The 27,814-nt window shown below is 37.8% G+C and overlaps 1 protein-coding gene across 2 annotated transcripts; it reads right to left on the reverse strand.

Annotated features, from left to right (window-relative positions):
* Positions 1 to 651: 651 nt before the first annotated feature.
* On the reverse strand, positions 652 to 27,741 carry FAM3C (family with sequence similarity 3 member C). Of its 2 annotated transcripts, none has more exons than XM_027679134.1 (10): positions 27,657 to 27,741; positions 14,027 to 14,087; positions 11,385 to 11,489; positions 10,170 to 10,199; positions 9,638 to 9,761; positions 6,320 to 6,378; positions 4,773 to 4,823; positions 4,271 to 4,355; positions 3,221 to 3,347; positions 652 to 2,278 (listed from the first exon to the last, which is right to left on the reverse strand). In XM_027679134.1, exons 2-10 carry the CDS (start codon positions 14,037 to 14,039, stop codon positions 2,189 to 2,191), a joined length of 684 nt encoding a protein of 227 aa, XP_027534935.1. In that variant the 5' UTR covers positions 14,040 to 14,087; positions 27,657 to 27,741; the 3' UTR covers positions 652 to 2,188. The 2 variants fall into 2 exon arrangements, with proteins under 2 accessions (XP_027534935.1, XP_027534936.1); XM_027679135.1 differs by lacking the exon at positions 27,657 to 27,741 and adding an exon at positions 14,215 to 14,232.
* Between the last annotated feature and the right edge of the window lie 73 nt (positions 27,742 to 27,814).

A 27,814-nucleotide genomic window follows, 5' to 3' on the forward strand; every position in this document is an offset into this window, starting at 1 on the left:
TTATTGTTTTAAAATCCATTGTTTAAAACATTTGTTGCAGGTTCAACTTTAAGGGGTTAAGAGAATCATAATATATTTACTCAATTTGCATTGTTAAAAAAGGCACAAATTTAAAAGATACAAGGGCTAAAAGAGAGCTGCCTTTAGTCTTATTTCCTCTCCATTTAATTTTGTAAAGGAAATTTGAACTTTTTAATTTGATGAAAGATGAAATACTCATTGGCATTAAAAGCGAAGAAAATGAAGACAAAAGTAGTTCAGGGAAACTACTAATGCAGCCAAATTTTTTTTTCTCTTAAGCCCCTGCCAAGTAACTTCAAAATTATTTTGATATTATTCTGGATAGCAGTGTAGCCAACAGTGGCATACACACCAACAAAACTAGATTCCTGTAAAAATTCCAGGACTTATGCAACTTGTTTTCCACAACAGCTTAATGTTATGAAATAGAATTTCAAATTCATTAGAACACGGGGGTTTACATTGATGAAAAAACATATATAATTTTGACATGTTCTCCTACACATGAAAATCTGAAAGATTTAAGAAAAGCATTTTTACCGTGTCAGGTGTGTTTACTATTGTTCTACATTAAAATTGATGGAAACCCACATTATTTAACAGGCTAGTTAAACAGAGAACAACTCAGAATCCAGTCTTACTCTGGTATCAGAGGTTATTTATTTGTCTTACAAGGTAATTCTCAATATTGCTTGAAATTTTTAGTGCACAGAATTTGTCTCAGAAAACATCAACAATAATAGTATTTCTAATGCCTCTGTGTTAAACTTACTGTGGGTTCTTGAAAATCCTTTGTGGTTTTTGCCCCATGGTACTAGCTTGAAGTTTACGCAGAATATACCAAAACTCATGACACAAAGCCCAAGAGATTTCAGCCAATTCTGTGTCAGCCCTTAATTTGTGAATACAGACACCATCAGTTATACCTTACTTAGTTTCAGGAAAAGTTCAAGCTGGCCCTACTTAAACAGAAATTTACAAAGAAAGCAAGGTCTTCTCACAGCTCTCATACAAGCTACAGAATAAGGCCACTTAAACTTGGTTCATTTTTTTCCATTAAAAAAAAGGATGAAGGAAGCATTGTCAGTTAAGTTTACAAGTAACACTTTGCATAACCCAAGACACAATGCTTTTAACATTTCGCTGGAAGAACAGATTGCCTCAGCTCACATTAGAAGGAACAAGGGTGGTAAAGGATCACAACTGTGTACCCTGAAACAACTCTCACTAGAAGGCAGACTGCTTTCCAACAGGCTCTTTGGGACGTGAAATCTAATTCTGATGTTAGAACTGAAAGAGGAAGCTATTCCATTATGCACATTTACTACATGACCAGCCACTATAGCTGAATAGCCATAGAGAGAATCAATGGTTACGCAGCAGTACAAGAATTGCAATAAAAACTGAACAAATTACTCACAATACTGCTGTTTAACATGCCAAGTCTCTTCCATGAAGTAAACACTTTCAAGTACAAATTCCTCCAAGTCTGTTTTAAATATCACACACACTATTTATATATTTTTGTTCATCCCCTAAAGATAAAAAAAAAATAATTTCTATTGTGCTTTTCATGGCATACCTGGGTTACACAATCATATATTCTTCCTTTGCTGATTATTCAGTTTTCATGGGGAACTACAAAAATTTTTGGAGCATGCGGTATCAGAGTAACCAAATAGCTTTAATAAAAAGTGATGCTGCCATTAAAAAGGCAGAGGATAAAAAAAATTAAAGCTCCTTATTAATTTATCACTAAAATCTACAATATTTCATTAAGTTTACATAGTCACAGCAACACTGCACTGTTAAGAAGACAGTACATTTGTCAGGATCTATTTATTGTCCACATGTGTAATTTATTGACCAGTTATCTACAAGATATTATTTACCACAGGCAAAACTAAGTACTGTGCTTTTAAGAAACCTGCATAGAAATGATTTGATGTTTCTTTTATTTTGGACGTATTTACAAAAAGAATTTCTATGTGTGTTAGCAATAAATAATCCCGGTATTCAAAATGTCAGTGCTCATGCACACACTGACAAGATGGCTGCATGCTTTAAAAATACTATTTACAGTGCAGTCTCCTTCATAGCCCTCTCTCTAATAATAGCAGAAAGTGCATTTTCTTCCATATTCTTTATCCTTTTCTTTTGTTTTCATTTAGTCTTGTTTCTGAGGGATACAGCCTTCCATCTCGACAACTTCTGGCCAGCCTTCATACTTGTTTGTGTCCTTGTTATTCTTTATATGCTATAAATGGAAAACATCAATCTGCTGTTAATGTGAAGTCATTTATGTTTTTCTTTAACTCACAGCTTTAAGACATTTACTTATTTTCAGGCTATGGACAAAAAGAAAAAACATCACTATTAGTCTCTTGTCTTTCATATCAAGTGTAACAATTTCCCAGTATTCACCACTTAATGTAACTTGCTCAGACAAGTGTATGCTACAAATAGTTAAGCCACACCAGGAAAACATTTTTAAATTTTATTATGGATGTTTATTTAGGAAGAGAGACAACCAAGGAAAGACTAACTGCATTAAAGCATGAACCACCACAAAGCAACGATCTGCAGTCAGGTGAGACACTATTGCCTCCAAGAGTTTGCTACTGCTTCTGCACTGGCTTCCACTCCCTTGCAAAGCTGGCAAATGAAAATGCATCTTCCTTCCTCTCCTAGTTCAAAGCTGCTTTTACCAGTAATTAAAGGCATCATTGACACATACTGAATTTTAACAGCTAAAGCATGGGAACATACTCTATTTCACAAATTTTGCTGTAGCAGCAATAATTTTTGAGAGAAGAGCAAAGATAACAGCTGGGAACACCAACACCTTAACTACCATTTATCTGTTGGAAGTTCACCATTGTGCATCTAAAATACAAGCGTTAGGCAATAAGTTTGGAATTGTTCAGATTAATTTGATTCATTAAAAAGATAAATGATCCAGTTATTGGCATATTAAGATCTACCTCATGTCAGATTTTTTTCTTATTTATGAGTCACCAAAGAATCTTTTCGTTGTGTTTAAAAGAAGGAGGCTAGTCAAGGAAAAAATTTGAAAATAACACTGTGTGCCACTACTGCAATAGACAGTCATCTTGTAAAAATGCACGGCATTTATAAAACATGCTACGCCTTTATTAATGCAAGCTGTTAAATTCCAGTAAGTTAAAGAATCACAGACCTGTTCAAATGGACTTTTAGTCTTAATTCCTTTTCCACCGCAGAAGACCCAGTTGTCTCTGAAGCCAAGGTTTGTAATTGATGTGCTTCCCAGTTCGGCAATCAGTTTCCGTGCTTCCTCATTAAGCCTTGAACAAAACAGAAGTTCGGTATGTGAATAAAACATATGCCCTTAGAGCTTTCATTGCTCAGTGCACCAATCATCTTTAATCTGATTAAATATAGTTTAAGTCAGTAAATATTGGGCAAGATCTATCTTTCAAAATCAGATAAGGCTAGTTCTAACATCACCTGATGCAATGAGCACTGCTCTTTCATGCTATAAGCTCAAGGAACCAGGATACAAACCTATTAGTACACCAACAAAAGCCAAGAACCCTCTCCTGTGAGAATTTATACATATATCTGAAGTCATGTTAGCAATTCCCCAAGCAACTAAACAAGTCAGCCTTTAAAGTAAATATAGTTGCAGGCTCAAGCTGAAGTCTAGATAAAGTGAAAGTTATTTTAGATTAGAAGAATGACCTGAATATATGAAAGAAGTTCTTGTCTGCTTGGGTCAGTTAATTCAAAATTCAGACTGTTGCCCCACAGCACAGTTCAGTGCCTGTAGGCCCAAGTAGGATAATTTTAGTATGGAAGGGAAAACAATTCTGTAGGGTAAGTTATCATTCCAAAATCTCCAAATAGCAGCTCTTTATTTCTTCCTTTAAGTTACCTACAGGGTCTTCAGAAACAAACACTCATGATATTTCTGCTAAGGGTCTAATTTAATATCTAATTTACTTTTGTTTCTCACAAAAGTATACACCTAACACTATCTAATAAATATGTACATACATCTGCTTAGTTTTAATTTGATCTTTGATGTTCCCAAATTACGTCAGCATTATAAAACTAATAAAGGCAAAGTATAGTTTCAAATCTGTCATCTTGGAAAAACAAATCCTTATCAAAAGTGATTGCTTGAAAAGGAATGTATTTTTTTTTCAGTATAAACCAGCATTTAAAAGTTTAAAACAACACTTGCTATTTAAAATCAATTACATACTTTGTTGCACCATCATCATATGTTGCCATTAACACTATTGTTCCATCCTGGATGGACTTCAGAAATTCAATAAATGGTGCCACATCTGAAAAGACAGAGAACACAAAAATGTTTATTAACAAGCCACAATTCTATACTTAAACATCTGCAATGTCTTTCTGCAAAGATATTAAGAATATTTTTAAATGTACTTAGCATTTATAAAAAGATGTTGAGTGAGAGAAAGCTAAAATGCATCAGAGAACTCTTAATTTATAGAAAGAGTTTAATACATATTGTGTAAAGACTAGTGAGAACTACTCTGGAGAACAAGTTTGTTTGATTAACCATACCATTTCCTTCCACCTCAGCTATTTGTGTAAGTTGCACTCTCCTCACAATTACAAAGGTAGAGGTGAAGCACTCCCTTAACTATCCTGTTAAACCACCACAGCAAATGGAGTCTGGAGAAGGGAAGAAAGCACATTTGTTGTTTCTCTCTGACCAGCTAAACTGCACCTACCTCCTCCCCACATGTCAAAGAACTTAGTATCTAATGCTTCTCCTGTTTTACCTGGAGGGAAAGAGAAAAAGAAATATTTGGTATCATCGAATATAACCAAAATTATCTTACAGAAAACATGCCCAACACTCCTGTTACTGACTCTTCCAGAGGAAGTGCTGCAGAAGACACTACATAAGTGGTAACTCTTAACTTTTATGAAAATTGTTCCTAAAACAGTAGTTTGTGAAAAGGTGCAGGAAAACGTAAGAGGGGAAAAAAGTGAGACGATCCATAACGTGTTGAAGGCCAGGTTGGATAGGGCTTTGAGCAACCTGGTCTAGTGCAACGTGTCCCTATCCATGGCAGGGGGGTTGGAACTGGGTGATCTTCTAAGATCCCTTCCAGCCCTGACTATTCTATGATTCTTTGCAAACTTCTGATTTCACTTCAAGTGGAAGCTAAAATAAAACACCTACATCCTCTAAAACAAATACAGAGTATTCAGTACACATATTTGCCTTTTTTAAAGTTGGTTTTGCAAAAATAGACAGTACAGCTACAGACTGCCTTTAGTGCCACATGCAAAGTAAAGAAGATTAAAATTACACTGCATGTTTCGCTATAGACTGGAGATTGTTAGTGGATTTAAATATCAGAATAGACAGAAAAAATGGGCAATATAGTATATCTCATTAGCTTTTTTTTATTATGCTGTCTACAAAGGCAGTATTTGATGGAAGGTAGACTTCTTTAAATACATACATTCATTTAAAGATTGGAAGACAGAAAGACTGGAGCTATAAAATACAAAGATAGGTATTTTGGTTTTGAACAGATGAAGACAATTTAGGAAAGCAGCATAGGTTTACAAGGCATGCTTTAGATCATGTAAACCTAAGCACAATCCAAAAATAACATGAATTTATATTACAGTGAATTGACAAAGTGCTATCTCAGTGCTACAAGGAATTGCTTCCTACACATTAAGGAGAAATCTGCCAGTACTGACATTCAGTTCAGCTTTCAAGGTAATGCACAGTTAAATTTATTTGGTTTTAATGAAAATTAAGAACCCTGAACAAAATTACCTAACATCATGTATTTAGGGACAAGATCTATAGACCAAACATACAGATTCAAGCTAGGAAATAATGAGCTAGTCTTTCCATGTAGTAACAACATTGTTAAAGAAGTTTCACTGAAAGCAGAACAACAGAAGAATGCAGGCTAGAGTTTTATTAGTGGTGGCAACACACAAAGGCAAAAGTAGGATGCATCTCATGTCTTTTTCCATCTTGTTGTGTATTAGGAATTTATCTGATGTCACCAGAGCACTCCACTGTTGCTATTTTTACAGCTCATTTTTAGAAACAAAAATGCACTGAGTTTTTCTACTTTGTAACAAAAAGGTGTCAGTGCCAAGATCTGACATTATCTCAGTATAAATAAGCTGAATGCTTCCTTTTCTCATACTGCTTGCCTTTCATCACCCCTTATTTTTTCACCCTAAATTTTGGAAACAATTTGAAAATGAAGACAATTTGCTGACTTAAAATGTCACTTACCATTGACCAAGGCCACATTTATTCCTCTGCCAACATTATTTTTAACTCCACTCATTAAACTGAAACAAAAAAATATTTTTAATAGGAAAATTTTCTGATGTGAAATAGTTCTGTTTTTTAAATCAGATCAAACTCTAGAAGTTACATAGTTAAAAGACCACAATTCATGAGTACTTAAATGAAGCAAAATCTCCTTAAACTAATCTGTGTGCTCTTATGGCACCACTGAATTGAGAATAACACAAATATCTCCAGTTGTATTGATTTAATTTGATCGCTTAATCATCTTCATTTCAAAGTATGTCTGCATATTAAAAATGTCACAAAAATAGTGTTATTAATTTATTTCAAAAAATACCTTGCAGCTAAAGAGCCTGAACCAAATATTAACTAGTGGAGCTTGGCACAGTCACACAGTCAACATTTTAAGGGGTTTTTTTTCTGTTGTAAGCACATGATAAACAAAAATGTGTTAATAAGTTTAAAAGCTAACTGAACAGAAGCATTTAAACTCATATTACAACATCACATCAAGAAATAAGATTTTCATGTCATGTCTGAGCATCCGTTCTAAACAAGAAAAACATATGGCAAATAAAGACTGGAACATAAATGCAAGAAGGCAGTAAAGTTCTGAACGCACTCCTTTCCTCATACAAAATTTAGTGGACATTTAATTTACAAAAGATAATAAGAACTTCCTTTCATTTTAATCAAAAATTCTCTGTAAATAAATAACAGTCCAAAAATATCTAAAACTGAGGTGACTAGACACTGAAATTATACACATCCATAAAGTTACAATGGATTCAGACAACAAAAAATCCTACAACCATGAATGCAAAAATTATTAGTTATGAAAGGAATTTAGTGCAACATTCTGATATCAGGCTACCGTGGCACAATCATGCAACTGGCTTCTTAACAGAGGAAGTAAAACTGCGTGGAGAAGTTGCTGGTAAAGAAGTATCACCCCCTCTAAAAATCCCATGAAGTAGCAACTACAATAATATTTTGATGATGAGTCCAGTATTTTTTTCTAATTTGGATTATGTCCTCCCAATATAGAACAAGGCTATAACTGAGCTTCTATACAGTAGAATTCCTGTTTCACATTAAAATATCTATATAATTAAAGACTGAGAAATTATATGCATTCTGAATCGTATCGGCACGTTTAGTGCTTTCATAAACCGAGTGACATCCTTACATTTAATGTATAGGGAAAAACCTACTCTGCAAATATAATTTACAAATTACGAAAACTTGTTCCTGCTTTCTTGTCTTGGAAGTATGAAGAAGAGTACAAAGTAATCAGAAAAAAAACTTTGCAGGAGTGAGTTCACAAAATATCTTTAATGAAACAGCTTCTGAAGAGGAAATAAGTTTTTTTCCAAGAGTTCTGATATACTACGTTATACACTTTAGACAGCTTGTGCACCATCACAAACATAACAGGCTGCAGTGCAACAGCTTCTCACAGGAGGGCAGCCCTTCATCAGTTTTAGAATTCTTCCAAGAATCTACAATCAACAAGTTATGAGAGCTTTTGAAAGAGAAATAAAACCTCTTATGAGCAAAGCAGAAGACCACATAAAATCAATCAAATTTTCTGGTGGACATTTAAACAGACATGACAAGTCCTCCTCTGAAGCAAACCAGAAAGATTTTTGCCAAGGCAAACTGGACTTTAAAATGCAATAGCTGTGCACTGAAGTGTGCACTAGTACTAACAGAATAGAGAACTTTTGCCAGCAACTACTTTCTTGTCATCACCTTCTTCAGTAAAATATCCAGTAGAAGATTTTTTTACTTTTTTTTTGACAGGAACAACAATCTCTTCTTAGTTAACCAGCAAGCGATACATTAAAAAAAAAAACAAGTCAAAAAACCCAAAGAAAATAACCCTACAATCCCAAAATTAAAATATTATTTACACTCCCACAACTTTTAATCATTGAATCAGCTTAAGTCTTCACAGATATTAAGCTTCCTATATTAAGCAACCAGAATGAGATGGTAACAAGTTCTGTAACACCAACAAAAATACCTCACCAAGAGATTAGATAAGCCTGTCCAAGGTCACAAAATGACTCACTGATAAGAATGGAAAGCAAAACTAGCAGCCTGTAGTTAGTATGTGCCAAGGTGAGCTCGTGCTTTCTTCGCACGTGCTCCCCAACTACACCATGATGCTCTGCTGCAAACTGACTCCTACACAAGCGAGCAAGCTTGAGCTAAGTCAGCCTCCCAACAGAATGCCAGAGTTAGTGCTAAAAAGTCTTCTCTTTAAGATCATTTGAGACTAGTCTTACGGTTACCAACATGTTTTATTGTCTTATAGATTAATTATCCTATTTACTATATTACGTGGGGTTCTTTTGTTCACAGTGGAGTTGACATTTGCTCTAGAATTCATTAGAACCAACTGCTATACATGTTTCTCTGTACTAACATAATGTGGGCTGACAAACAGCTACTGAAGTAGTTTAAACGCAAATGGAAGGCAAAGGCTTAAAGTGTGACTGATATTAAAAAAATCTGACGACAGTAACATCTTTTCTGACATGTCACCTGCAAAATCGAGTAGACAGATTATGTTAATAGGAAGTTGCACACTCTGGGTGACAATGAGGAGGAACAACCTATGAGTAAAAAACAGTCTAAAAATAAATATTATTATTCCCATTATGGGAATTACTGAAAGGTATGCAGTTAAATACTCTAGATGCAGCATTATTGATAATACTGTCAAAAATATCGTTATTAAAAATAGAAGACTGAAAACCAAACTGTGTCTCAAGCAGTTTTCCTCATTTCACAATTATTTTAAGTTTATTAACTTTAGTTACTATTAGCACAGTTAAATACCAATTGTTAAAATACTATTTCCCCCTTTGAAATCAACCTTTAAAGAGAAGTGGAAAATGTGTTCTAACAGTTGTACTATGGAAATACAGTTTAAAAGATGACTTGAAAAAGACAATACAATAATTCACTGAATTATTATTAGAGGCATAAGGACAAGTTACTTAGAGGCAAGTGTGCATCTGATTTGACAAAGTCTAACTAACCCTTCAATCTGTAAACCTGATATAAAGTGCAAACTGTCTTGCATGTATTAAAATAATATACATTTCTGCATTTACTGCAAAGCATTAACTATGCTTCAGAGATAAAGTTATAATGCAATGTAATTTTTTCATATGGTCAGAATGTTGGCAAAACAAAACTTAATATAAGCTATTGATTTTATGTGCAAAGTGATCTAAGAGTATTGGAAAGAGATACTTTGAGATAACAGGTAAAAATACTTACACATTATCCTCTACACAAATTTTAGGTCCAACTACATTCGCTGCTCCACTTGACATTTTGAATGCAAAATGCTTTTCAGGACAAGCTTTAGAGATTCCACATTTGTATCTTGGAGGTTTTGTAGCTTTCAAAAGGAAATAAAACAAGATTTTAGAGACAACACCATAGGTAGGCTAACAGACAAATAACGTCAGTTACTTTTCTGAAGGAATTCAAGGAAAAGAGCAAAAGCAAAAAGTATCACATCTGTAGTTGCATAGCAGCTTAAAATAATCTAGGTTTCTGAAGTACCTCATTATTCTAACTTCTCGTTGTCACCCTGCTGCTTGCTCTGGCACTGTCATCAAAAGCCACAAGCCCAAACTACAAAATAGACTTTACCAGAAATTAAGGAAAAATCAGGAAAAGAGGAAAATTAGTTTCTGATTGCATTTAAGTCTAATTAAGACTTCCTTAAGTACGAAAATTCAACAGTCTTTCTGTTACTAGCAAAAGCAAGTCACAGCAGAAATACATGCACATGAATACTCACAGCGTGCAGCTGCATCCAATGCTGATCTAGCTAAAATGAAAAAGGAAAATTTTACAAGATGTTACTATTAAAGTGTCATCTGCTATAAAATATCCTATAAATGTAAAATCTTTCTGTACCCCTAAAAAAACAGGTTGGTTGAAATGAAGTATCAAATACACCTGCATACTATGCTCCAATAAAAAACAATTTTTACACAGTAGAAGAATGATAGTGATCAGGAAACCCATTCAGAACACTGCCTTAATTTATTATTCTCTGATTAACACAAAGATCCATGAAGATACAAAACCTCCAAGGATTTATGGAGGTGTGGGCACTAAAGTGAAATGAATTCCCCTCTTACAGCTTTACAAGGATGGGGTTCCTTTCACCTCAGACTGGAAGCTGCAACTGAGGTGTATTTCAACCCCATCATTTTTGACTCCCTTTCTTGGGATAGGAAGAGACACAAGTGACCTCATCATGCATATACCTTAATGACACCTCTGTCTCTTCGATGGTTATTAAAGATATCTCTGCTGACTGGTTCAGATGTTGGCTCACACCACAGTAATCTGAAGTTTATGAACATGAACTCTACCCATGTACCTAAAATTCTTTGGTGGTTTTTTGGTAATAAAAAGCACCTTTAAAGATAATGTTGGCTCAAAACAGATTTGAATTTTTAAAGATAATGTTGGCTCAAAACAGACTTGAATTTTAAGACACCTCAACTGCTAATCCTTCTCTGTGTAGAACCTGGGCACATCTGAAACATTTAGATTACTGCACATTCGACTTAACATGATAGTGTACCTGTGCAAGCAAAAAAGCCCACCCAAAACAAATTCTGAATTTCTTTAGCAGTAGTAAGGCAAAGCACAGATTTTCAGAAATATCATTCAGGTCACCTAGTTTGCAACTCTAAACTAAGAATGTAAGTACCAGTAAACAAAAAAAGCAGGTAAAATGATGTATACTTGGCAAGCAAAAGAATCAAACTGATGCACTTAACGTAAGAGAGTACTTTAAGTATTTCATACAGAAAATTATTTAATACACACATTATATATTACATATATATAAAATAACAAGTATACATATTAAAAACAAATACAGAATTCTTAAGTGTAAGAGCCTAAGTCAAGTTTAAAGCAAAATATATATGATGTTCTTGATTACCGCTCAAGTAAATATTAACAGATGTACAGAGAAAACAAAGTTACCACTTACCAAATATGTGCCCTAAGTTTGCATCCATTTTTATTTCAAAGACTTGAGATATGACATAAAATGTCAACAAAAATATTGCTATGACAACTACCAACTTTGCAGCACCTGTTAGGAAACAGAGAAAAGTTTCAAAAAATTATCTGAAAACGGCAACGTTAGTTCACCAAAACTGACAACATGAGAACTGTGTATCAGATTACATTATGGGGAACTCAGAAACAATACGATCATTTGGGGACTTACTAAACAGAATTAACCTGCAGAAAATGGACATTATAATGTAGAATGTAACTGCACCAGTCCATCAGGTTACCATACCAAATACATACTCTGCTCTTAGCTTTCTCCTGTTTCATGCTTGCCTAACACCACAGTCCACCAACTCAGCTCAGAAGCCAGGACAAACCAAAGACTTTTCCATGAAAATTCAGTTTGACAAGATGAACTAAGATGATCTACCTGGCTGTTGTCCAAACGTGAAATTCCCACCTCTCTCATTCCACTTCCCTGTTCTTAGCCATGAGTACCTGGTTCTTCCCTGTTCACAAATACTGTGCTTCCCACCCCCCCCCACACCTCAAATTGAACTACCTCTATTTTAATGTATGGCCAAGACTGAGACTGATTAGGATCTGTTAATATACTGTAGCTTGGCTGCTATGGTCAGTCAGCTCTGAGTATTATGTTAAAAAAACAAAACCACCACAAAACCACAGCCAACCAGAAAAAAGCATCCTCACCTACTTTTCAACAAACTTAAATTAATGACTTTCGAAAGCAAGTTTGATGGCTCAGAAGAGCTACTTTAAAAAGTAAGAAAAAGCAGTACCTCTCCCCTTCCCCTTTTAATATACTGAAGCCCTGGGTATCTCAAAGCTTCAGAGCCAAACTTTCTCCAGCGCTGAGTGGTCAATCTATCTCCTGGGAGAAGAGCTGGAAGCACACAACCTCAGCAACTTACATCTGAAATGTATGGGGCACTGCCATGAACCTCACCATTTTTAGCATAATTTGAAATACATTTCTATATCCATTTACCTTATTGTAAAATACTGACTGAGAGTAGAAGTTAGGTGAGAAGGCATCTGATCAACATCTTGCCTTCCTATCTCTCTGCAGTATGTCAAACTGGTTGGAAGAAGCTACCTTAAAGCACACTTCTGTTTCTCACATTGCCAGCCAAATAAATCCTTCAGAAAAAAAACAAACTTATGTATTCCTGCACATCTCAGACTGCTGCTGTGATGGGCTGTTCAGAAAACCTTAAAATAGACAGATTACTCAGCCTTCAGAAGCATGAGAGAGGCTAATCAATCCTTCCAAAAGGCTAAAAAAAGATAAGGGGATAAAAACAGAAAAGAAAGATGAAGAGATAAAAGAGGTTTTTGCCTGTAGTTGATCTTTCTTTTTTTGTGTGTGAGCACATAAATACTATGATGTAAGAAAACACAGATGCAAACTTAATCTAAAAATATTATGCTGGAACTCCAAAGATCACTGCACTTGAAGGGAAGAGAACCACATATAAGCACTGAAGAAAACAGATGATTTGAACATACTTTAAGAAGTGGGTACGAGTTACTCTGGGGGAGATTCCAATTGGATATGGAAGAAAAATTTTTCAGAATGAGAACAATCAACAGTTGGAATAATCTCCCCACGGAAGTGGTGGATTCTCCAATGTTGGACATTTTTAAGATTTGGCTGGACAGGGTGCTGGGCCATTGCAGAAAGATGGGTGTAGGTCAAATTAGAGGAAGTTATATTCACTTTCAAACAGAAGTTAGAATGGTGTGGAAATTAGAGGATAAAATGCAGCTGCTACTCCCTGGATGGAATACCACAATCATGCTCAACAATCTATCTCACAATGATTCCCCTGCCACACACAGTCTACAACCTTAAGTCCACGCTAAGGGGGATGAAATGGCAGGTGGAGGAGAGTGGAAACACCATGGTCAGGCTGCTAAAATCCCTGCAGGGAATGGAACTTGGTGGCACTTTGCAGCTGATAAACCACAGAGCACCTGTCAACCAAAGGAGATAGGAAAGATGTCCTGCTGTTGAGCCAACAACCGTGGTGAAATCTCTCTCCTCAGATGAACTTTGTTCAATGAAGCTTAACTGTAATAACACATCTCTATCCCAAAGTTGCCCACCTCCAAGGTATGACCATCCCCCAGTGGTGTTCTATATTTTATGTTTTATGATCACCCCCTACTAGTGCTCTGTATTTTATTGACTGTATCTTTAGGAGCAAAGCAAGAGAATTTTACACCAATCAGTAACAAAAGCATGTATGACTAGAGTCACTCAAGCTCCACCTAAACATAAAGGAAGTTCAGTGAAGGGTCCCCGTAACCGACAGACTGGGCAGGCACAATGATCTTGGCTTTCCTGGGGTGCTGACAGACTAATTAAACACTAAGCATTTGAGAAAATCCCCCCTTTTCACATGACAACCATCTTCTCTAGACTGTGCTTTTGTCAAGAAAAGTTGGACCAGATGATCCTTGAGGTCTCTTCCAACACAGTATTCTATGATTCTATGACTTTAAATCCTTATTGTCACAACTGGTTAATATTGTCCATAGCAGTTGTTACACAAGTGACCAAAGTCTGATTTCACGGAGTGTGCTTACCTGCTATTCTCATGTTTAGTCTTCAGCCAGCTAACCACGCTATTGCATTAAAAATAGCCACCTGCAGGAAAAAAAAACAATAACACATCATTGTATTTACAATGAAATAAGCACTTTTGTGATGAGTTAACAGAAAAAAGTCCATAGATTTTCTAGTCAATAAAATTAATAATAATTGTTCTGAATACCTATTTCTTAATGCTCACAGTAAAGGGAAGATTTAAGATGAATTTCTGATGTCTTGCTTTCACATGCTACTCCATGAAACAAGTGTTCTGAAAAAAACATTAAATCAATGTCATCAAATCCGCTACAAATTCAGTTTAACTTTCAGTCCTTCAATTTGTGACATAAGTATTTACCAATGCTCTATCTATGAAGTCTTTAATTTCCAAAAGCTATGTAATAAAAGTCAACAACTCCATCTGCACTGCTTTGAAGTCCTACCAACTTCTGGATGCAAGCTGTTATTTGGCAACATAACATAGCAAACTATGATTGAGAGAGAAAAGATTTAAGCATTTTGGCCTTTAGGGCATTGCATAAACTGCACTCAATAGAACTGAAAGAAGGTAATTTCAATACTTTAATCTATGCTTTACAGAAATGTAACAACACATCTGTCACTTTTACCTACATCCAGAAGACTAACATGATGGTCAATGATGACAGAAGCACCAAACGTAGTACTCAAACTATTTTAGAATAAACGGAAAATCACTGTCTATGAGCAAACACCATGTAAGTATCCAAAATCTTCTTGAGAAGAGCATGCCACCACACAGAGGCAAAATGGGCCACAAACTCCACAGGCTCTGCTCAAAGACTATCACCTCCTCCTCAAGTGATGCTGTGCCCCTGGGCTGTACCAAATCTGCACTCTGCACCCCGGTCATGCTCAGCCTTGGTGGGCCCATGCTGCGCTGAGTCTGGACATCTGGCTCAAGTTTCCCCTGAATCATCTACACTGAGGCACATTTGAAAACATGTAATCAGCTATCACTCTAATCCAAGTAGCTGTCCCAGACCCCCCATCACAAAAGCTACAGCATCCCTAATGGTCTGCAGTCCTATGCCATGATTTTGAACATCAAAAACATTATCTTTAAAATTGTTTGAAAAAATACTGTTATTAGAAATGCAAATCATTTGGAGACAAGCACCAAAACCCCCACATAGTTTTCATGATTTATGCTAGGCAGAAAAAAAAAAATCAGTATTATGCAGACAAACTTTTGCCTTCACTTAGTTCAGTATCTTCAAGTTCAGTGACTTGTGTCCAGATCCTCTTTGACAAAGACTCATTGTGCTCTATTGCTTCAAGTTTCCAACAAAATAGCCAGCCGAGAAATAAAGGGGAAAAAACAAATGCAAATATAGAAATATTTATTTCTACTGTATAAGAATTTGAAAATATGTATCAAAAAAGTTTGAAAAGCAGACACATGTTTTTGAGTGCTAATGTTGTACTATAAGGGAAATCTCATAGCATATTATGGGCATAATGTATCCATTATATTTATAGCCACATATTATATCCAGAAATAACATTTTCTTTCAGTGAAAGGCTAGTATTCATCTGTCTTGTAAAAAGACAAAGAATCTGTCAGGGCAGATAAACTCATTTTATTTCAAAGTCTGTGAACAGAATAATTCTAGGCTCCTTCCTCTCCCCACCCCCAGAAATATATCAGTGTTAAAATAAGCACTGTCTGTAGTTTGAACAACTACAAGCTTGTTTTAAGGCTGCACTCAAAAAACCCTAAAGTTTCCTATTTTGTTTTACTCTAAACAAATACACATGATGAATTCAAAGCATGAAAGCAAAAATACGAATAAAACCAGAAAGCAGAATCTAAGTGAAACAATCTTGATCCAATCTTGACTGCCTTTATCCTAACATCTCCTTCCACCTATTTCAACGATTGTTATTTCTTGCCATCAAAAAATATACAACAGAGAACATGGTTTGGGTTTTTTTTTTAAAGTGTGGAATGTTTTTGATTTAGGAAAAGGAAAAATGACTATGCCATGTGTCACCTTGAAAGGAATTTCAAAAGTGATTTAGAGATTCTTTTTCTAAATTACAGTATATCAAAATATCGTGGGTTTTGATCTACATGATAAATACAGTAATGCTACAGTACAGATAAGCACTGCACAGCACTTTCCAGCTGCAGAACAATAATTTATGAATGCCGTGTCCTTTCCCTGCACCTCATTACCTTAGAGGGGTTTTTTTTATTATTTCAAGACAGAACAGGAATAAAACAGGACAGCTCTTATGAATGCTTAAAGATCATTACTCCACATCTTCGGTATTAGACCTCACAACTGAAATTAGAGAACTCATTAAAAAATGGATTTGGAATTTCTAATAGTGCACATCTTAGGATCATTTAAAAACAAAGAACACAGGACCATAACTGAGCTTGATGCAGACTCAGGTGCATAAAACCAATACCAAAAACATTCCTTTGATTGCTTTAGAAATGGGCCAAAATAACCCAAACACTATTTTTCTCTTCTTCAGCATAAGATTCCATCAAACAAGGGCAGCAGAATTAGAACCTAAATATCTTCTTGATTTATGAATGTTGAGTAATACAAACAATCCCTTTATTACTACATAATTATTCTCTGTAAGGCAGTACAACAAGGTTGACATTTATCACTTATTAGTCAGAGACTGAGGCAGGAGATACAGCAGGGTTGACAGGCAGTACTCCAATGAGTACAGCAGGACCCTATACAGAAGCAAAAGCCAAAGAGAGCATCACAAACCAGGCAACAGAAGTGATCAATATCTCCAAGTTGCAAAGTAAAATGGATGGTTTTGAGAAGCATTATACTGCATGACTCAAAACACAGATCATCTTTTTCTTCAGATTGTTTTCGTAGCACAAAACTTAGGAGGTTTATCAGTCAAGGTACAAAACTTGGGCAGTGCAAAGAAACCAAAAAAATCCCTCAAATGCAGCAGAAAGTGCCTTGAAATGAGGAGCTGTCCTCAAAAGAACCTGAATGAGAGAAGACAAGTTAAAGGTTCTTGAATTTGTCCAGTTCCCCGCATGGAACTGCATGTCTGTCCATGCAGAAAAGGGTTATTTATTCTAGATGCAAACTGCAATAGAGTGGAAATGTGGAAAGACAGTTGAGAGCTAAGGTTATTGATTGCTTTTTTTTCTACTTCATCCATCCTTATTGTATTTTGCTCCAAGGCAGGGGCAATATCCAGATGTTGCAATTTCCGGTGCCAAAGCCACTCCAAACAACCCCCAAAGATGCTACACAGAAAACAGCAGTTTACAATTAAAAAAAAAAAAATTAAAAAAAAAAAGGAGAGAAAAAGCAAAGGGCTTTCCCTCCACTCTGTCCCACTTGTTCATTAACTTGTGTGGGATGACAAACTCAACACAAATACAACAAATTTAGAGAGCTACTGCACATATTTTTATCCATACCTTCAATCAGTGGAGCAGCAGATACTTGCTTTTAAAAGCAACCTGTGTCTCTTGAGGGAACCCTGCTAGGTACTTCACAGAGGAAGCTTATAATATAACTTCATTTAGGAAAATTATGAGCCCATAATCATGCTTCATTAGATAATAAAAAGACTGAGGTTTTTCTACATTCATGTGTTAGATAGGATCATCATGAAGTTTACCTCTTAGAATCACAGTGCAAGAGGAAACTGCATTGAGGTAATTGACAAAATACACACAAACAGTACTTATTAATACTGCCACACTGACGCACTACTGAATGAAATCTAGATTTCAGTCCCAGGCTGAATGCAATTCAATTTCGTCAATTCTTCATCAGGCTTTCTTGACACTCTTGTCCAGAGATGGTGCCATTGGACACACGTCACTCGGGCACAGCCTCTGTCCTACTTACTGTGCAGAAAGCTGTGGCCACTTGCAACGTACTTATGTTTAAAAGGGTTTTTCAAATACGATTGTAATAATGTTTTTAAGGATAATAACGAAACATGCAGATGAGTATTTCATTCTCAGGTAACAGCATTTCCATTAGCAATATCATAACATGCATAGATTATACTTACAAAATGGGCACACAAAACCAAGCAAAGATGAGAGGTAAGAATTTAGAAGGTCAAGATAATTTTGAATTCTGACCTTAGCTGATTAGAAAGTGGTCCCAAAATCAACAACGATATTTAATAAAAGAGAAAGTAATACACTTCAAAATGGACATCGGGTGTGGCAGGACACGCAGCAGAAATGAAGAACGGGATTCAAGAGATTATAGCAGCTCTCTAATACGGGGGTCAAAAATGTCATACTGCCACAAAAGTGTGGCATTGTGAGCTGTACCATCAGGACTGCTGCGTATGAAAAAAAGAAAAAAAAGGCAGCTACTCTGCTTGGCCTAAACAAACAAAAAATACTTTGCTCTGTGTGCTGTCTTGACTTTTATCTGAGACCCATGTGCAGTTTTTTCCTGTCTATCTTAACACATAATCCCCAAATGGAAGAATCTAGATAAGAATTACATGACCTAAATAAACTAACTAAGGGATAAAAGAATCAAGTCTGCTTTGCACAAAACTGTGAAAGTGAGGGAAGTAAGAATCAGACACCTTTGCCTTTTATCTTTAAGGTGTCATTTTAAAATATATTTAATTTTTTTAAAAATACTATTTATTCATAGTATAATTTTAAATATATATTTTAAATACATATGTATTTTATAATACATACTTTGTAACAAAATATGCTGAGATCAACTGTTCTCAGTATTCCCTGATTGCTGCTTATTTGTTTGTATTTATAATATTGAAGAAAAACAACCTTCCACCTACTAGGATAAACAAAAAATATAAAAGGAGGTTGTAAATCATCATAACAACCTGAAAAAATATCAGAGACAGTTTTTCTTAACACAGGTAGTCTACAGGTACAAGTTAATGTCCCCTTCAATACTAACCCCATATTTCTACACCATTATATGAAAATCTGTACCCAGATTATGTAATACTAAATCTGTATCAGCCTGAGATGCTTTGCATTAAATTCAGAGCAAAATTTTCCCCCTAAACCCAGACTTAAACATTTTCATACTTTCAAACAAGCTCAAATAATGTTATACCTGTTTTTGTCTGCATTTACTATTGGTACTATTTGTTAATATGAATAGAATACACCGTACCAGACTTAGACAAGCATTCAAAAAAAAAAAAAAAGGCTTGAGCTTTTATTTTTATTTCCAAGACATTAGTAGATTAGGACATTGGTTGTTTTTTGGGGGTTTTTATTCAGCACAAACTGCCTTCTTCAGTGATTAGCAGATGCATTTTATTCCTGTCAGAGAAGAGCAAAAAAAACCAAACAAACCAACCAACCAAAAAATTTAGCTTTTCATAATCGCTAAAATGCAATCAGTGAAGCAACATTTTGAATAATCCAGCCTCCACTGATATTTCAGTTTGTTGTGCTCAAGCAGTTCAGAATAGTGGTGCTTTTTACTCAAAATGACACAATGAATTAGACACATCAAGGACTGTACTAGTTATTCTTATGTGAATTCTGGTTTTAAACCAGTGGTTGTGTCAGCCTGAATTTTATGCCATGGACCAAACAGTTGAGACATTCAAAATCATTCTAAGGCTAAATTTGAGTGGGAATCTAGGCTTCTAATATGATAATTTTATTCAAACACAGGATGTATTTTCTTATCCAGATTGCTTACTCTTCTTCTGCTGGGCTACGAATAGTTTTTCCACCACGTTTACAAAATTCATTTAATTTGAAACTAGTGAAGCACAGACATAGAAAAGAATTACATCTTTAAAAAATAAACAGTGCAGCTCAATTTTATTGTATAATCATGCACTGTTTGTGTCTTCTGGTAACACAGGCTGTGACCCAAGTAGTTGTTTCCTACAAACAGCACTCCTACATCCATATGAAATCTTTGTGGTTATGGCAGAACTTCACACAGGCAAAAGGTTTGTCCACACAGAACAACTTCGAGACTCATGAATATGTATTTTCTCCTTTGCGACACATGCTACCATGAAGTATAATGATTCATTTCTTACAAAAATGATACCACCTGAATTGTATTCTTCTGTATACACATTAAGATTCAGCTTGATATTCCAGACAACTGATTTAGATCCAAAGTGTTTGCTTGTTAAAATGAGATTTTATTTTACTTCTATCAAATTATATCTACTCCAAGTGAATGAAGATAAATTTAGGAAATTAAACCCAAGCTTATTCCAAGATTAAAAATAGGTAATTCAGTTACTGTTGCATGTCCTATGTTGCAAATACTGCTATGTGGTTTCACTTCCAGGACAACAAATACAAAAAGCAGAATTGTGTCAGTGTTTTCATACCTGATGTGCAAAACTAACGTTTCCCAAATGGCATGTCAGATCACTGATCATGCCAGCTTTTGTTAATGGCATCAAGCAAGTTCTTTCACACAACACATAAACTAGTCAGTTTCAGACACTGAAAAATTCTTCTGAATCCTGGGAAGCCCAAGATAAAAGTATTAAGGCATTCTTCCCACATGAAACTCAATCCACATTCCTTTTGCAACTAAAACCACAAAACCAAACCAATCCAAGAAAAGAAACCAACAACAAAAAACCCCCCAACAACAAAACAAACAAACAAAACCAACCATCCAACGTTATAAGCACCCAATCCATACTTTGAAGACTCTCATCAAATATTATACAAAATTTACTGATTCATATAGTTAAAAATGGGACTTTTGGTCCCTAAAAAACATATGATTTATATGTGATAAAGTAAACCATACCATTGCTGCTGACATACCTATTAAAGAGAATCTTAGCTCTGTATTTCATAGAGTTGGATAATATCACATTTTGGAGTTCAGATAGATAAAATCCCCAAGAACAATTTGCTGAACCTCATTCACAAGCTTACTTCCCAATTTCATCACAGAGAAGTACATAAATCTCACAATAAAGATTTAAGAGAGTGAGGTTTAACATTTTCTTCTACCAAATGATGAACAAACTATTTCGTAATTGAAGCACTGCTGTAAATACCACCTGTTCAAAAGTTTAAAACTACCAATTTGGTTTCTGTCTTTTTTTTTTTTTTTAAGAAAAAAAATTACCACCTTGATTTCATAAGACAGCAAAGTCTGTTCGGTTTTTCCTCAACAGGAAGGAGTAAATAAAGCTTTGCAAAACATTAATCTGCTGAATCACCAGGTCTCACTCTAAACAAGGTGTTGCCAGAATCTAGCAGATGTTTCAAATGTACAACAGCTTTCACATCTTTGTATCAATAAAAAATACTTAGCTTGTTATTAGTATAACACATCACTACCACGCATCTTATCCTGCTCCATACAGAAAACCTCAACAGAACTACCACATCAAAAGGTACGTGCCTGAAGAACAACAATCATACACATAATTACTATGACTTCAAAAACACAGAATGAGTAAGGTTGGAAGGGACCACAGTGGGTCACCTGGTCTGACCTCCCTGCTCAAGGAGGGTCTCCTAGAGCACGTGGCACAGGATTATATCCAGACAGTTCTTGACTATTTCCAGTGAAGGAGACTGCACAACTTCCCTAGGCAATCTGTTGTTTAGCCTGGAGAAGAGAAGGCTCAGGGGAGACCTCATCATTCTCAACAACTACTTGAAAGGAGGTTGTAGTGAGGTGGGGGTCGGTCTCCTCTCCCAGGCAACGAGCAACAGGACACAGTCTTAAGCTGCATCAGAGGAGGTTTAGGTTGGACATTAGAAAGAAGTTCTTCACAGAAGGAGCAGTTGGGCATTGGAATGGGCTCCCCAGGCAGGTGGTGAAGTCACGGTCCCTGAAGGTGTTTAAGAAAAGACTGGATGTGGCACTTAGTGCCGTGGTCTATTTGACATGACAGTGTTTGGTCACGGGTCAGACTCTATGATCTCAGAGGTCTTTTCCAACCTGCTTGATTCTGTGATTCCAGTGCTTGGTCACCCACACAATAAAGAAATTCTTCAACATATTTAGGCAGAACTTTCTGTGTATCAGTTTCTGACTGTTGCCTCTTGCCCTATTGCTCAGCACCACAGAGAAAAGCCTGGCTCCATCCTCTTGGCCCCCTGCCTTCAGGTACTTATAGACATTGATTAGATCACATCTCAGTCATCTCTTCTCGAGATTGAAGAGGCCCAATTCCCTCAACCTATCCTTGTAAGACAGATGCTCCAGTGCCCTGACTATCTTTGGTGCCCACCCCTGGACCCAATCCAGAAGTTCCATCTCTCTCATGTACTGGGGACTTGATAGAACCACATATGACCACTACATAAATTTACTTGAGGCTATGGTTACAGCACATCACTTTACACTGAGGCCCATTTTAAATAAATTTATCAAGGAAGCAAGAAAGCAGAAGAGGAAAGGAGCAAATACTTCCTCTATAGTTCCAGATTTACTGCAGGAGAACTGATCAGCTCCTCTGCACTATTCTTCTCCCCAAGCACAGTAAGACTAGATAGTAGCTTTCAGATGTCAGAACGAGATGATCATTTTTTCAATAAGATTCATTTATTGCACAGACCACCACACCCATCACAGAGCTGCACCCTGAGACTGCAGACACGGTGAGGCATAGAGGTTCTATATACTTTGCAAGGCAGAGAGGATTAAGCCTACTAATAGTAACAAGGGACATCTCTGCACACTGTAGAAAAAAACCCCAAATCTACGCTACCAAGCATTTAAGCTTCTTTAACAAAAGCTCAGCATTATCTGAGGCTGCATGTTGGAAAGGAGTTTTAACCTTTGCTCAGTAGCAAGCTGATCTCACCAGGAAGCTGGGTACGTCTCAGGAGAAAATACTCCCTGGTGACAGCCACTGCTCACAGCACTGTTGGTATTTCTCTCTCTTGCTCTAAGGGATACAGTAACCCATGCTCCATCACAGAACCCCTTCTCATCCACTCATCTACCATGTGAGGCAGCATCTAGCAGGGCTTTGGCCCTTTGCAGGATTAACAGAGCAAGTTGCTGGCCAAGCGGTGCACCCAGCAGAGAAAGCATTGCACATCAGCTCTGGGGAGAAGGGGCAGCAGCAGCACAGCAGGCTCAACACACAGAAGGACTATGCTATGCCTACAAGGCACTGCACAGTGGGATCACACTGTACATATGAGACTGCTGCTGGTGACTGATAACCTCCATGCTGCGTGAAGCACTCAGAACCACACAGCTCCTGTGGTACAGGCAAGTCATTACTACTGGTCCATATTAGCACTGGTCAGGCCACCATTTGTGAGTGACGAGGTGGAAGATGCTTGGAAATGGAGAAGAAGTCAGTCAGTGACACAATCCTTAACAGCTCAAGTGACTCACTTCTTTCTATTGAAGACACACAAGACAGCCCAGCCCCAAAATCTGCAGTTTCTAGACTGGTTTCTAAGCATAAAGATATTAAAATAAAGATCCATAACCTACATCTTGGCTGGGTACAGTATCAAAACCAGTATAAAACATAAGCCATATCCAAGAAGAACTAATTTGAGGAATGACATCCCTCAGTAAACGCAGTTCCAAAACCATTCAGGTATCACTAATGTTCAGTTCACCAGCAACCACACAGTCAGCCATGCCAGTTCCCTCAGCCACCTCACCTAGTAAACTCAAGAGTATCTGGGCTGATCTAAAAGAAGAATTAATGTCTGGGAGCAGGTCAGCAGCTTTCTACCAGCAGCAATACTAGCTTATACTAGCTTAAATGTTTGTGAAATGATGACTCAACTAACTGATGATACCGAAACAGATCAAGAAAAAACAAAAGATCTTTGCTACTAGGAGATGGTTACTTTCTCCACAGAGAAAAGACAACTGGAGAAAGGGTGGGAGAAGTGAAGGAAGTCAGCCAGTCACAAGAAAGCAAGTCATATAACTAGAGGGGAGACTGTGTCATGTATTTCAATGTTAATTAAGATTTTAACTGGACTGTCATGAAAACTAGCACGTTTGTACATATAAACACATTGTGCAACTTTCTGCCATTAAAACTGACTCAACAGCAGTGCACATTAAATGCAGGGCAGAGTTTACTCCAGCAGCTCCCTCTGTCCTGATAGTCTTCCAAAATTTCTCCTCTCTTCCACAAAGTCTGTTCCATATCCTCTTGGCACTGAGGATGTATGAGGCCAACAAGAGGTATAAAATGCTAAATTACAGCTTAGTCTGCAAATGAAGATACAAACTATTTTTATATCACAAAAATATGGTACTGTATATGGGGAGCAAAAACAGTTAAATAATTCCAAAAGAGTACCTATTGTTAATGCCCTGTAAAAAGTTCATTTTACAGTATTTACATGCGTAAAATACTATTAAATAAGTCACCAATGACTTGTACTACTGAAGGATAAGGTTTTTAAATTTGTGGATACTACCAAGATGCAAGCAGATGGAAACAAATTACAGGGTGGATTTAGATTCACAAATTATCCAGAAACATATTCCTTTTAAGAAAAAAAATCCTAAGGTCCTCTTGGGACGCATATACCCGTAACAAAAGCATGAGGAGGCTATGCTTGGATTCACGGTTAAACACAGAATTTTAGATGATGAAGCAGGAAGCTAGGAGCACCTATTTATAATTTGCAGATGTTTAAGCTAAGAAATGATAAGAAATGAGGTTTCAAGCAGCAATACCGGTTTAAAGTTACTTCCTTCTCACCATTCTGTCGTGTTCTCACGTCACAGAACTTTAGGCCTAGATAGTATCAGGAACCATGAAAATTTACAAGACAGGTGAGCTCACCTGCCAGGCTGCTCCAGCACACTCACCATTTCTCCAGCCTAGGCCATGTGATTTTGCTCACTAGGGAAACCTAATGCAGTAGAAGACAACATAACTTATGACAGATTAGCGGACAACTTTCGAGTGTTGAGAGGCAAAGCGCAGCAGCATCAGGCTGCTAGTTTTGCTCACCCATCTCATGGTCTCACCGCAGGACTCTCAGATTTCTGACACTAATGTAAATGATATTCTTCCTGCGAATTTACATACAGTCTTGGTTTCAGAACAATGTGTGACTTCTCAGAGGGATCCTTCTAAACTGCAAAACAGTTACAATAATTCCGGTACTGTTGATAGCAAAAAGGTTATCACAGGGTTGTGCAGCTGGCCACTGGCAAATAAAACATGGAGATTTACATTAATTAAGCCTTAGATTCTATACATTCTCAGCAGATTTTAGTGAAAAACTTATAAGTAGAAAGACTTGCAGCCATAGCACTCACATGTCAATCCCCTCACTTCACTGGGACTGCTGGTTTAAAAACCAGAACATAAGTTCTATTTGAATAACAAATTCTCTTTCAACAATTCAAACCTTTAAGAATGTGTTCTCTGTGTCTGCTGTGGATTCATCTAATGGACACTTAATCTTTAGGCTACAAAATAATCTGTACACAGACAAGTATTTTTGCATAGTACCAATTCATCTTATGACCTTACCAATAAAAAAAAAGGAAAAAAAAAAGAAGAAAAGGAAACAAATTCCTTTACCTGTATAATATGTTTCCTCGAAAACCTGAAAACTGAACATGCAGGAATTCACTTTTTAAATATTAGCTTCCCAAAGTTCCACTAAAATCTCAAACTCTACATTATCACTCTATTCTTAAAACAGAGTTCTCATTAAATGTGAGTGGTCACTGGATGGCTGTGGTCAGCGGTTCAATGTCCAAGTGACTAGAGCAGTGATGAGTGGTGTGTCTCAGGGGTTCACCGGGAGAGTGGTGAGACACTGGCACAGGTCTGCCAGAGAGGCGGTAGATATCCCATCCCTGGATGCATTCAAAACCAGGTTGGAGGGGGCTTTGAGCAACCTGGTCTACTGAAAGGTGTCCATGCCCACAGCAGGAGGGTTGGAACTACATGCTCTGTAGGGCCGCTTCCAACCCAAACCATTCTATAATTCTGGGTAGAGCACATATGCCCTAATCACTCGAGACGCACTTAAGAGAGGCTTAGCGATAACTTGTGGTTCTGTGAAGCAACTTTTATTAACTATTTACTCTTACTGGGTGAAATGGTCAGGAATTCTGCAAAGAGATGGAAGCAATGGCTTGCAACAAATCCTGTGCTTCCTCCACCCCGAAGTGATTAGATGTTATTGCATTACAATACCAAGCTATTAGCTTGTGAAGAACCTACCCTCAGGCTTAAAGCAAGTCACAAAACTTGCTTTGCCACACAAACTACACAAACCAACAGATGCAAAACATTTTTTCATACTTAAAAGAATCCCTAGGGGAGAATATGTGCTAATGAACTACTACTCAACTACACTGAGTAGTTTCGAAAGCTTAAAAAAAACCCCAAACCAAAACCAACACAACTGTTGTACAGTCATTAACCAGCTATTTCTGGTATGGGTTTCTTGTTTCGAATTATTTTTTTTCCTAAATAATTCCCCTATTAGTATTAAATAAATAATACCATGTTAAAAGAGAGGAGCAGTCAGATAGGATCACCAGCAAAGAGCCAACAACGGGCCCTAAGCCTGTGTGGCATTATAGGGCACACAGAACATTACAAAAAATACCTGGTATACGTAAAGATCTTCACACAAGTCTGGAGTTATTACGTTATTATTTAACCTCTTAAATGAGAGAAAATAGGCAGACAAACGAGTCAGGTGAGTTACACATCCCCTCCGAGCGGCTGCGTGGCTTACCATATGATAGCACTTACCTACCAGAAAAAAAAGTATATAAATTTCTATATTTTTCCTACTTCATCAACTCAGAGGTCAGAAACCAAAAACACACAGGCTGCTTCGACAAGTATCTCTGCAAACAGGACATTCAAATTCCTTATGAGTTCACTGCTGCTCTCCGTACAGGTGTATTTAGTATTTCAGTCAAACAAGAACCGAGTCCTACGATCCATCTGCCAACAGCGCCCGCGATCCAGTACTCCATAGAGAAAGCGGTGGGAACACCACCACCGAGAAGCAACACCACTTATTTTTCACCGCGCCGTCTTTGTTTCAGCAGCAAGGGGTGTTTCAACAACGCCAACACTTCACTTGTTTGACTGGACCGGGGTGTTCTGCCTGGCCGCCGCCACCGCCCCGTGCCTGCTCCTGCTCCTCCTCCCCCGCCTCCGCCGGCGGTACCAGGCACTCGCCCCGGCCGGAGGGAACGGAGAGCGGCTGCCGCCGCCCCACCACCACCTCCAGCCTGGCCCTGAGCCCCCTCACTGGGCCAGGCCGGCGGACGAGGGGAAGAGGACGGGAAGGAGAGAAAGCGCTGGGAGACTCCCGCCCGACGCGCCGCCTGGCTAGGGCCCGGGAACGGGGATGCCGCCCGGCTCTGACCCGCAGCCCCAGCCGGCCTCACCCGACTCAGGCGGGAGGGAACGGGGGAAGGGTCAGGCGGCCCCGGGAAGGGGCACCGCCGGGCGAAGGGGCACTGCGCGGGGAGCCGGCGGCACAGGCAGGGGCCGTCGGCCAGCGCCAGCGCGGCGCGGCTGCCCCGCGCACAGGAGAGCGATGGGAGCCCAGGCGGCGGAGCCAGCGGCGGGACGCCCCCCGGGGGGCTGTGCCGCCGTCGGCCCCCGAGAACGGAGAACGCGAGCACCCACCTGGGCTGTAGGGCGCGGGCACGGCGTGCAGCGTCCCCTCGGCGGCCCGCCTGCCCCGAGCAGGAACCGAGCGGAGCCTTCGCCGCCGCACAGCCGAAGGGAGGCGCAGGCGGCCGCACCCGCCCCCTGCCGGTGGCGGACCAGGGACGAGGCGGCTC

Source organism: Neopelma chrysocephalum, unplaced genomic scaffold (assembly GCF_003984885.1).
Source record: "Neopelma chrysocephalum unplaced genomic scaffold, ASM398488v2 Primary Assembly neopelma1_45, whole genome shotgun sequence".
NCBI lineage: Eukaryota > Metazoa > Chordata > Aves > Passeriformes > Pipridae > Neopelma > Neopelma chrysocephalum.